The sequence below is a fragment of the Rhinopithecus bieti genome, unplaced genomic scaffold (assembly GCF_001698545.2).
Source record: "Rhinopithecus bieti isolate Rb0 unplaced genomic scaffold, ASM169854v2 scaffold_39383, whole genome shotgun sequence".
In the NCBI taxonomy this organism is placed as follows: Eukaryota; Metazoa; Chordata; class Mammalia; order Primates; family Cercopithecidae; genus Rhinopithecus; species Rhinopithecus bieti.
The window spans coordinates 85,115-97,964 of record NW_016816125.1 but is presented as its reverse complement, the minus strand read 5'-3'; the positions used below and the strand labels follow the sequence as shown (position 1 = coordinate 97,964).

At 38.4% G+C, this 12,850-nt stretch overlaps 1 protein-coding gene and 1 long non-coding RNA gene across 2 annotated transcripts in view; one reads left to right on the top strand and one right to left on the bottom strand.

Annotated features, from left to right (window-relative positions):
* LOC108516800 (interphotoreceptor matrix proteoglycan 1-like) overlaps nt 1–12,850 on the bottom strand; it is a 69,649-nt gene that overhangs the window by 10,106 nt on the left and 46,693 nt on the right. Inside the window, exons 5-7 of the mRNA XM_017854445.1 lie at nt 10,570–10,634; nt 7,462–7,565; nt 5,692–5,832 (exon numbers count right to left, since the gene is read on the bottom strand). Coding sequence (XP_017709934.1) covers nt 5,692–5,832; nt 7,462–7,565; nt 10,570–10,634 — 310 coding nt within the window. The remainder of the gene's footprint in view (nt 1–5,691; nt 5,833–7,461; nt 7,566–10,569; nt 10,635–12,850) is intronic.
* Nucleotides 1–12,850, top strand: part of LOC108516801 (uncharacterized) — a 59,743-nt gene that overhangs the window by 930 nt on the left and 45,963 nt on the right. The window lies entirely within an intron of this gene.

Below are 12,850 nucleotides of genomic sequence, written 5' to 3'. Positions count from 1 at the left end.
TTTACGTGTGTGAGTGGGCAGAGAAGAAATGGTTTTCTGGGTGTGTTTCTGGGTGTGTTGGGAGAGGAGGAAGGAGAAGGTATCTCCTTGACTCCTTTGAAATACATTTATTTCGAAGTTAATCTTTTTATTAAGAATCTTCACTAACAATTCCTTGCTGGACCCACTGAACAAGATCCAACTGTTTAGAATGTCATTTAAGACCCTCCAGGAGCTGCACCCCACCCTCAGGTACCTTAACATTCACTTCCTGCTATCATTATCCCCTTGGCCAATATCTTGTCCTTTACTGACACTAAACTAACCCTTGTTCCTTCCCACACACAATATGCACTTCTGTTTCTTCAGGTTCCAATGAATTATTTTCTATTCAATTTTTCCACCCTCTGCTTATTAACTTTCCCTCCTCCCCACACTGCACCCATTTTCAAAGCCAGCTCAGACATCTTCTGTACTGAAAAGCGTTTGTAGAGCCCCAAAATCAGGTTCAATTATTTCTTCTCTTTACTATTCTAGAGTTTATTGCAGTATACCCCATAAAAGTCTGTGAGGTACATGTCAGTTTCCCTCACTGAGATCATGATCTTTAGCCATGTCTTGTTTATTCTTTTCTTTACCTCCCTCCTTCTATTTAGCAGATTGTCATACACATAGTAGGGACTCAGCAAATTTTGTTTAATTGAGTTGAGTGCATCTCTTCATTCTCTAAATTCATTATCATTCCACTGTGTTGTCACCGTATCAAAAATTACTGCCAACTCTACATTATTCATGTGAAGGACTACAGCAGTGATGCACAGATAATCCCCAAATCACTTACACTGGGCTTTAGACTGTAGTATGATTTCTCTTCCCCCAGTAGACTGATTTACCTTCTAATTATATGTATGTTTTGTGACAATATTAAAGGCAGTTTCATCCCCTGAACATAATTGGAACCACAGTGATGAAGGTAGCTCAGCTTTTGAGTGATGAGGAGCTATTTGTATAGGATGGGGTTTAAATATTGGTTCTGCTACTTTCTAGCAGCAAGATCCTGAGTTTATTGCTCAATCTCTCTGAATCTTGGTCTCCTTACCCAAAAAGGAATAACAATGATGACTAATAAGTAACAAGTGCCTGGCACACAGCTGGGCAATTAGTGATTTGTATTATTTACTTTCTTATTCTCTACTTCTCCTACTGGATTACCAGCTCCTGAGAGACCACTTTTCTCTTACTCCCCTAAGTGAGCACACAGCATGGAGCCTGGAAAGAGCAGAGCAAGTCTTTAGTTAGTCATTTTTGAAACTCAGAGGGAGGAAGGACAGGAGGTGGGTCCCTGTAGAGGACAGTGGCAGAAGGCCTGGGGAACAAGTTTCTGTGTCTCCACCCACACCCCGCCATGGGCTCAACAGAAATCTAGGAAGTTGGGTTCTGCAAAGCTAGTCTTTACTCTGAGGGCAGGCAGGAAGGTCTGTGTACACGCTTTGTGTCTGCTGTGGCTTCCCAGGACAAACAGCTTTGGGACCACGGGGAATTTGCCATGCCATTTCAGTAACTGCTCCAGGGATTTAACATTTAAATCTGAGCTGCAGTTTCTGGAGCAACAGATTCAGATCCTGAATCATCCATTTTTCTTCTCCAGGGTACCAGAGATGCTGTTATATACATGAAAACAGTCAATCGACCCTGGGACTGGCACTGTAGATGCCTGCAGCTGCAGCATCAGCAACAGGGAGCACTGCGGGGGAGAGCTCTCCTCCTCTCCAGGAGGGCTCCATGGCACTGGCTTGGGTGGAAGGGATTTATTGTTTGTGTTCATGCCCTCTTTGTGAACCTGTCTGGGATTGATTAAGAATCAACTTTGTTTAGGAGTGTGAGGAAGGCATCTAGGGAGGAGATGACAAAAGCCTCAGTTAATTCTGCTAAATAATCTTCTGGGGACCTTCTAGTCATGGAGCACTAACCACTAAATTGCTAATTAAGTGCCCAGTTAACCTTATTAATAATACTGAATGCACAGGGGCCTCCCTGATTCTGCTGGAATGTATGTTAACTGGGCTATAAAAAGGCAGCCGTGTTGAGTTCTCATGAATGTTTGCACAGGAGAAAGCATTCAGACAACAACTAAATGATTCCTTTTGACATTTGTATTAAATTGCTCATTAGGTTTATTGTGGAAATTAAATTACTGCAAAGCACTGTCCATTAATTCCTGATTAGGCCTGAATGTCTGTGCTAATGCAGGCATTGGGCTGTGGTGGGGCTGATTAGTTATCTGATGGCAGGCTGTGAGGTGGTTGGGGCCCTGCTGGGGAGCCTGGTGAGGGAACAGATGTTGTAAGCAGAGGGGTTCCATCTTAGAGAAATCAGTGACGACTGTGCAAACGGAACCATCAGGACTGATGCCAGGGGTCTCTGGAACAAGATTGGGCAGGGTATACTCTTCTTTGGCTTATAAGTTTTTCAGAGGCTAGCAAGACATGCCTGTTTGGCCGGGCGTGGTGGCTCACGCCTGTAATCCCAGCACGTTGGGAGGCTGAGGATGGTGGATCACCTGAGGTCAGGAGTTCGAGACCAGCCTGATCAACATGGTGAAATCCTGTCTCTACTAAAACTACAAAATTAGCCGGCCGTGGTGGTGCATGCCTGTAATTTCAGCTACTTGGGAGGCTGAGGCAGGAGAATCACTTGAACCCGGGAGGTGGAGGTTGCAGTGAGCTGAGATTCACCATCGCACTCCAGCCTGGGCAACAAGAGTTGAACTCCATCTCAAAAAAAAAAAAAAAAAAAAAAAAAGAAAAGAAAAGAAAAGAAAAAGACAGAAGACATGCCCGTTTGATGATGACACAGTAGTCCTTTCCCACAAATATTTATTTGGGAAAAATAGGAGGCATGGCATGGAGGTTAAGAGCAAGAGTTCTGGTGCCAGGCTGCTTGGGTTGGAATCTTGGCTTTGCCAGATAATAAATGTGACACCGTTGGACATATTAATCTCCTTTCCTCAGTTCCCTATTATAAAAAGAGGAAATAATTTTACTCACTTATAGAATGAAAAGTTAAATGAGTTAGTACATGTGAAGCATTAAGAAAAGTACTAGCTATTATGTCTATACACAGCAGTTTAGACTTGGAAAGGAACTCTGAAGTCATCTTATACAACTTCTAAGTGAGGAAGTTAGGCTAGGACTCTCCAATTTCTCAGAGCTAATTTTTTGGCAAAACCAGGACTAGAACTCTGATTTTTAAAAAATCCCAATGTATTTGCATTACTCTACATCAAATTGTTATAGGTGTTTAGAAAATTGACACTAGATCATCGAAGAGCCTATGGCCAGTTACTCTGCTTTGAAGATATTCTGACTATATTAAGGAATTGCCAAAAGAATGTTCCAAAGAAAATAGTTTGTTAACGAACTATTTTTTAATTCATTTGGTCTAATAATCCATGTCTGAGTAGTTTTCCGGTTCATAAATGCCCCATGCTGATTCTTTTACTTTGACGTTTGTAGAAAGAATTCTTTACATTTTATTGACTGAATGCTGATGCAGAGAGAGGCTGGAGGTTAAGAATGTTTCATTTATTTGTCTCCTCTCTGGGTGAGAAGAGATAAGTATTGAATTCTCCAACCATGAGAAGGGGGCCTGTTTGTTCCCTGGCCATGCTGAGTAAGATTCATGTGCACTCCTGTTGTCCACAAATGTAGTTCTTGGCTATGTAATCTCATGGATGCTTCTATTTTCAGTTGCATTTATACAAATGATTACTGAGTAGTTAACTGCATCCCAAACTCTGTATTAGAAAGTTAGGCATCAGAGATTGAAAGAACAGCTCCTGTTCTCTAGGAGAAGCTCATAGCCTGGTGGTGATGAGTAGGGTGAATGAAGAGGGAGGAATAGAGACAACAAAGGCCATAGATACATAAGCAAGCAATATCAAGAAAGGGTGTTGTGAAAGCAATGAGTGAGCCCAGGAAAGACACTGGATGCAGAATGGGTAGAGGAAACTTTCCATGTTGAAGTATGTAAAACAAGACTTGGGGAAGGGCATGCTAGACAGAGCAGACAGCACATGTAAAGGCTAAACAGTCAGAAAAGTTGGAAATAGTTTGCATTCCTGGAAACTAGAGTGAAAAGGAGGCGGATGATAAGGAACTGGTATACGGTGAGGCTCAAAAACAAAACAAAACAAAAAAAGCAGAGATCTTATTATGGCATATAGATGCCACACTCAGCATAGTAGCTGGATTTATCCTGCAGGGAATTGAAGAGCGTTTGAATTTAATTAGGGACAGACAGATGTAACAAAGGTCAGAGATGGAAGAGACATCTTGGGAAAGCTCCTCAGTTTATTAATTGATAACATGGACAATATAATTGCCTTCCTCTTATCACCCATGAAAAATATTATGTCTTTAAATTGCATCAAACTGTAAAAATAGAAATATTATGTAAAGACAAAGTATTATGAATTAAGAATTTATATTTTAATCCAGTATCTTCTCTACTTGATGCCTAATAGTCATTTTATTTTATTTAAATCTACTTTATTGAGGTATAATTGACATATCAAAAGCTGTCCGTATTTAATATATACATCTTGATGAATTTGTCTATAAGTATATACCAGTGAAACCATCCCATAATGGTAGTCTAGCTATAGAGCATCTGCATAATGTCTTTCAGTTAAATGAGATTTTAAAACCTACTAATTTTTATTTATTTATTTTAAATTTCATTCATTTATTTTTTGAGACAAAGTTTCACTCTTTCACCCAGGCTGGAGTGAAGTGGCACGATCTTGGCTCACTGCAACCTCTGCCCCCTGGGTTCAAGCAGTTCTCCTGCCTCAGCCTCCCGAGTATCTGGGATTACAGACACCCACCACCACACCCAGCTAATTTTTGTATTTTTAGTAGAGACGGGGTGTTGCCACGTTGGCCAGGCTGGTCTTGAATTGCTGACCTCGAATTCCTGATCTGCCCACTTTGGCCGCCCAAAGTGCTAGAATTACAGGCATGAGCCACCGTGGTTGGCAAAACCTACTAATTTTTAAAGAAAATATAAATGTAAACACAGTAGTCCCTTTTTATCCTCTGTGGAGAGTACATTCTAAGACCCCATGGATGTCTGAAATTGTGGAGAGTACCTAATCCCATATATACTATTTTTTTCCATACATACATACCTATGATAAAGTTTAATTTATAAATTAGGTACAGTAAAAGATTTACAATAATAACTAATAATGAAATAGAACAATTGTAACAACATACTACAAGAAAAGTTATGTGAATGTGGTCTCTCTCTCTCTCTCTCAGTATAATGCCTATGTGATGAGGTGAAGTAAGGTAAATGGTATAGAAATTGTGACATATGTTAGGCGACTATTGACCTTCTTAATGAATTGTTTACTTCTGGAATTTTCAATTTAATATTTTTGGACTATAGTTGACAGGGTAACCGAAACTGTGGATAGAGGGGGAAGGTGGGGACCACTGCAGGTTTCGAGAATAGAAAAGCCGGAATAAAAAACTTTCCTGGAGATCCATTTGTTCGGACATGTTAGGATCCATTGTAATTTTGGTTTTCTTTTAAATGGTTGAATATGAATGACATGAGAAGCAGGACCTATTCACCATAAGGGCTATCGGCTCCCACCTCTCAGTCACAGCTTGGGGTGTGGTTGTACGGGCTGGGTCTACTCACCTGAAGTTGGGACTTTCCTGCTAGCTCCTGGTAATATGGTGACTGAGAGTCAGCGAGCTCTGCCTTGAACCTCTGGTTTAATAGAGAGATGCTGAGCTCCACCCTCTGCTCCTCAGACACAGCGAGTTCTGTTTCTCTTTCCTGAGTTAAAAAAAAAAAAAAAAAAAAAAAGAACTCTGTTAAACTAAACTAACCAAATAATGGTGGTTATTTTAGATAATATATGTTGATACTGTCTCAAGAAGTGGATTATGAAGGCTTAAGTGTTTTGCAATCAAAATCCTTTTAACTAGAACTTAGAGAAGAGACTAGACTGGTTTAATGAGAATATTTGTGCTTAAATTTCACATTGAAACTAATTAGAAAGTACTATCAAGCCAAGAGAAAGTTTGAAATTTCTCTCAGAAGGAATGATGTATTTAGGCCACCTTTGGAAGCAGGTGACTAAGAACGGAGGCACAGTTCTGAGGATCTGGACTCGGCTCCATCACTAAGGGCCAAGGGGACATCCTTCTTGCCTGTTGGTCTGGAAACCAGCAGGGGTCTCTCATTGCTCTGAATTCATATGGGTTTCCAGGGCACAGAGCGAGCCCAGAACTCAGTTTCAAACTTGGGTTTGACAGTTTTCAACCTTGGATTCCCAGAAGATACTAAGGTCCGTTAGTTTTCTTAAAAAAGTAAAAAATATATCTGCAGAAAGTTGAATATCTCTGGTTACGTACATTGCCTCTAATAGTGAAATTAGAGTTACTGAAGCTGAAAGAAGAGAACAGTCAATGGAAATTGTCCTGAAGGACAGAGCTCAACAGGATAAATGGTAGCAGATGTATTTCCTCCTCATTTCTTGTCACAAACTCCCCTCTGCCATGGGCGTGGACAATATTGCAGCCTCTCTCTAACTTTAGTAGGACACAAGGAGGATGTGGATCCACATTTAAAAGACTTCTGATGTTTGTTTAAAAGATTTTCATTCATTCAAAAAACACACATTGAGCATCTGTATGGGTGTAGCTTGGTGCTAGGATCAATAGGACACTAAAAAGTCTGACATGCAGTATTCTTTAGAAGCTTACCATTTTGTCAGGCAAATTGGAAGTTTCATGGAACATTTAAATGAATGTGAAATGAAATATTCTGGGGATATTTAATCAGAGAGAGCAACTTGTATTAGTTTTTGAAGAAGATGGGACATAGGGGTTGTGAGAAAAGAGATGACAGATGAGTCATCTCATCTGTCAGAGTGGTGGCCAGCGCTCCTCTTTGCCTTAGGACACGGTGTTCACTGTGTTCTGTGTTTATTTTTCTCCAGTTTTACACACAGGATTTTGATCATTTTGATATCTATTTGACCTATTCATCCTGGACATGACTGAGAACAAAACCTTCACTCTTACTGTCAACACAGAATTATACTTCAGTGGCGAAAGAGCTTCATAATTGATTGATTGATTCATTCTAACACTTGGTAAGCACCAGTACATTTAAGTACTGTTAGGTACTGGGGCAAAAGGGCTCCAGCGCTCCACAGCTTATAATTAAATGGTTTCTTGTAACTCCTCTCCCTTTATTCTAGGTCTCAATCTGTGTTTCCCCCCTCAGTACCTAAGAAGTCAGAATAAAGAATAGAACAAAGTCACTGACTCTTAACCGAGTGACAAAAATACAGCACTAATATTATTGAATGGATGGTTTATCCATTCTCTTTTCCTGTTTTGGTAAAGAACAAAAACAGACACATGAAGAGCTAGATCGACTCTAGGAACTTCTTACTGTTGTAGGCATCTTGGTATCATTGAGTGCATTATCGAGAATTTCATTGAGGAGGGTGTCATCAGGAGTGACAGGCAAAGGCCCAAGTGAGACGCTGGCAACATCTGTGAAAATTTTAAAATTAAGGACACAAAATGAGAACAGAGGAGTTTAAATTAGAATGATGTCAAAATTCAATATGCTTTTTTGTCATTCTGAAATTTACAGATGTTAGGTGCCTTCTGAACTCATCTTTTTAAGATCACATAAATGCGTTCTTGAAAAAATATGACTCATACTCTGTTCTAAATTCTTAATTCTTTCTATTAAAGACCCAAGTTTGGTGCTCCCCTGTATGTGTTATTGTTAAATGCTTTTGCTAGATGAGACCTGATTAATTTTTTCTTTTTGACACTATATAAAGGACGCATAGGCAGATGTTTACCTTGAATTTGCTCTCCTGAGAGTTTTCTTAGAATACTACCCAAGTCTTTAAAATGTAGATTGCTTTAGCAATCATTGAGGCATAATATTTTAATCAGAAAATCCAAGAGATGAAAGAACATTAAGATGCTATGAATTTCACTTCTTTTAGAACAGATCACCACAGACCATTTCAAATATGTGGCAAATGTTTTGATATTTTTAAAGATCTTCATAGAGTGCAAGTCTAGGTTCTATTCAAGCAAAGAAAAAAGCATTATTGTAATACAAATGCATTTCTATTTTGTAATAAATTACTATTTAAAAAATGCTCAGATAAAATAGTGTTATTGTTAATTGGTTTATATTTAGCCAGAAACAGCTTTCCATTTCAACCTTAATTAGGCAAAAACGTAGAATGCCTTAGTTTATTCTTGTGTTTTAGAAAACAGGATATCCTGAAAAATGATTCGATCTTTCCTTACTCCCTGAAGAGCACGTGGTACCTGGGAACTGGCAGTCACAAGTAGTCACTTGTCACTGTGAGGCTCTGTGAAGTAATTGCACTGGGTGTGAAATTGTGCTTCCTAGTGGGGGCATGAGAGTGGGTATCAGAATCATCTAGGCAAGATAGATTTTTGGCTAATAAAGTACATACCCTGTGGCATATCAGAACCTCAAAGGGTGTGGTCCCTGGCATCTTCCCCTTCTGCCCTCATTGAAGAATCCTGCTGTGAGCAATTGGGATGGGTGTGTTCTGTGCTCTGGACTTCACCAGACTATTGCCAATGTAAGGCATCTTCAAATTTTATAATTCTATGAATAATTGGTTTATGCTACAATTTTTGTTACAATAAGAAAATGCTTAGCTAGTACCCTAGAAGAACAAATTTTTATTTGTCTATCCTTTCATTTTATTACCTTGAAAATATAAATTATTCACATAATTACAACTAAAAATTATTAGGTAGCCTGGGTTTACCTTCCAATGCATTCAGCCTCTTTTGGAAGTTTCTCACTCTTCCTTCACACCTAGGCACCTAGTAATATTTCCCGATCAAAATCTAATCTTGACTGTTCTGTGTGTGTACTTCAACCTCAGGTGTCCAGAAGTACTGGGTAAATAATTCTAAAACATTTGTTGCTAGAACTCAAATATATGGTGGTGATATATCACATTATATTATATCAGTTGTCCACTGGTCCCTCAAAGTTTTATTTAAAAAAATGAAAATAATTTATAAGAAAGAGGTCATTTTAACTTATTGTAACTTATCTTACTAAATCTGATCTTGTTATTACAAAAGTTTCTATCAGCTAAAGTATACTAACTACAAATTTAAAGTAGAAATACAAATTTCAATTCTCTTATTAATTTTGATTGTTTTCNATACAAATTTCAATTCTCTTATTAATTTTGATTGTTTTCCCATTTAAAATGAAGTCAGTACAAAACTTCTTTTTACATGTTTGTATGCTCCTCCTCTAAATAATACCTTTTTGAATAAGACTTGATATTAGGTGTCACAGGTCAAATCTGAGCTGTTTATAAGTGGGAATTAACTATGCAGTTCTTTTATTGTTAAAATGCATTTTACTGCTAACTATTTTATAATTAAAATTCAACTAGGCTTGTCCTATTATTATCTACAAGTCAGTCTAGAAATGATAAATTAGCTGAACTTAGGAGAAAACTGAAATATAGGCACAGCAGCTTACTCTGAATGTCAGTAAAGAAAGAAATGGGAAACTAATATTACCATTTATTTACAAATATCTGTTTTCTCAATTTCTACATTTTAAGTTCTCAAAAATTAATTTCCAAACCTTATTCACATTACTAAAATCAAATGAACTGGGGAATACAATGCCCAGAGAATAGTTTTATTGTATATGTTTAAAAGTATTTTTAGATTATATGAGAAAGTGGGAAGACTGCAATAGAAATATACACGAAAGAGAAATTTCAAACATCTAATATACACAGGAGAAATGATTTTCCTCTGCCTTTTGGCAAACTCTAGAATAAATAGTAATATTCAATATTGATAAGTGTTGTAATGAGACAGGCTCTTGTCTTTTCTGCCAGTGGGATATTTAAATTGTAACAAAATTTCTGGAAAACAAATTTGGCAAAATTTATTAAAAGCCTTAAAATCCATAGTGTTTGATTTAGTAAACTATTTTTAGAAATTAGTGATTTGACAAAGATTTATGTTTAAATATCTTAATTAAAACACTATTTGTAATGTCAGTTACAATGATGCAATAGTTAAGTTGATGACATCTGTATGGATGCAATAGAATGTTGCAAGTCATTAAAATGATAATTTTGAAGAAATTTTAGTGGAACTATAAAATATCCTTTACATCGGGTTAAGTGGAAAAAATGACACAAACTCTAAGTAAAAACGGTCTCAGTAATATGTGCATATAATAGAAGAAAGAAGGCAGAAAATAGTAAATGTTCATGATGGTTGCTTCCAGACTGTGAGATATTGAGTGGTTTGGTTTTACCTTTATTCTTTTCTGTATTTTCCAAGTTTTATACAATAAATTTAAATTATTTTACAAGGTTAGAAATATAAGCTAGCTTTGAGAAAGTACATTATAAACAATATCTTCAATTAGAAATTGTTTTATAAATTACATGCTATCATGATTTGAATGAAAGTTTAGAAGCAAAGAAATTAGATCTAGGCTTACCTGTTGAAACCATAATGGTTTCACCAGGCTCTCCCAATGTCTTCTCTGTAGATACTTCATCTTTTCTATTAGTGCAACAGAAAAGAAAGAAGAGGTGGTGAAAGAGAACTTGATGACAGTAGAGAATATACATTTAAATTTCTTATACTGAGTAGACCTAAAAGTTATAGGAAAACCATACTTTAAAACTGGATTTACCTGGTTTTAAATTACAGAAGTAATTTTTGAATATATTCTCATTGAGGAAAAATTCAAAGAACTCTCCAAAATGGTTATATTTGACTCCAGTGTTTTCCACTGGAGTGGTTTTGTGTGGTCCTGGGGTTCTGTGGTAGGCAAAGCTGGTCTTTGGGGCCTAATATTATAGTTCCATTGCACTTACACTGTGTTCTTGACATCAGAGACAATTGATGACATGATCTGTGACTGAAATATTCTTGTTAAAATCTCAGACCCTCAAGCCTGCACGTTCAGAGTCATTAAGCTTATCTAATAAAGTAACTCTTGTGGTTACAGTAATGGGAAAGAGGTAGATTTCTGGGTAATACAGGTTTACTAAATCTGTATTCTGGGCACAGCCATTGCCTGTAATGGTAACTAGCTAGGAAGTTGGTGGTAGGTTCTCAGTGCCATGGAATGATGGTGTGGAAGAGATTCTAGGAGCAGATCCAAGGTCATGGTGTTAGAGCTATTTGTGTATAATTTTGGCCCATTCTAATAAGCTTTACTTAGAAAGGAGTAGTGGTGAGAGAGCCAGGTGGGAGAGGGTCCCCCACAAAACTCCAACCGGCCTGCCCAATGGGATAGAGCCTTGGGAAGTTTGCACAGTTTGCAGCGAGGAGGAGCCTGGCCCCTCCTCTTCCTGTGTGGAACCTGAGATTCAAGCTGCATGCGGGAAGCACTCTAGCAGGGACTCTGGGCTAGCAAGAGTCCCTGTTTTCCCACTTTTCTTCCTTTCCACCCAGTAAAACCCTGCTTTACTCATCCTTCAAACCATCTGAGAGCCTAAATTGTCATGGCTGTGGGAGGGACAAGGACCTTGTCTTTAGCTAAACTAAGGATAAGTCCTGCAACATTTTTGGCACCCATCGTGGGGCTCGAGAAGTAGTGAGTGAAATGGGGACTCAAAACCTCTCATTGTTGCTTCTAAGCCTTTTCATCCTCGGATTTCTGAGGGTGGGGGAAACCATGCCCCCATACCCCATCACTCCTGGGCATTTTCATGGCCCTTTCCTTCCTTTCTCGGGGTTGAAAAAGGAGCAGTGAGCAGCATCTCCCCACTGCTTTTCCCTCCCTGCTGGGGCTGGGACACATCGCCTAAGGGTCCTACACAGCTGGCTGGCTTGTTCCCAGCCATGTGTCACTGCAGCAGCCTTCTGCTTCCCCAGCCAAGGGGTCCAGCTCCATCGGACAGTAATTAAACTTCTTCCCTGGTGGAGGAACTCTTGCATAAGAATAAGAGGTTCTTCTGGAGGCATTTTTAAACTTTTTTTTTTCTTTACTCTTCCCCACCCCTTCTGCAGTTAACCTTTAAAGTTCTTATTCCCCTTTACCAGGCCAGACCTCCACCCCCAACAACTATCACTGTATTCTCTGCAAAGTTTTGGTTGTGAAATCAAGCCTCCATCTTGTACATCTTGAGGGCGTGGCTTGTAATTACAGCGGCAAGACTTTGTTTACTAATCTTGCCTTAGGGGATGAGCCCTTTCTGGTTTGATATTTGAATGTTTTTCTAAATCAGTCTCTTAAATGACTGGTGTTTCTTCTGCCTGTCTGTGTGTGTACTGTGTGTAATGTCTGTCAAAGAGCGCTCATTAATTTGGCCTGAAGAAAGACAAGCACTTGGATCTAATTTTTTTTAAGGAAAGTTAAAAGCTGTGGTACCTTTCAGTGCATGTGACTTTAATCTTTAAGAAATAAAAACAACCTTAAAGATTATTGGTAAAATGAAGGTGTCATTAAAATGTAAATAGGTGAACTAAACTATGCAGGTCAGATGCAAGGTTTGCTAAGTGTTTTGAGGTTATAAACTGCTTTTTGGGTTTTGAGAACTGTCTTGTTGGCTTCACAATAGGTAACGCCTGGGGACATATGGAACTAATTACACCCTTAACTAAAAAGGCAAACCTCTGCTGCAGTTAGCACACAATTAAAGTAACTTATCAGGTTTTATCTTAAAGTTAAAAATTGTTGGGAGTTAACAATATAACATGTGATTGAAACTACTGCAAACAGATTTACATGCAAGGGGTGTAAGAAGAGTAAAATGTGTTTTTATAGT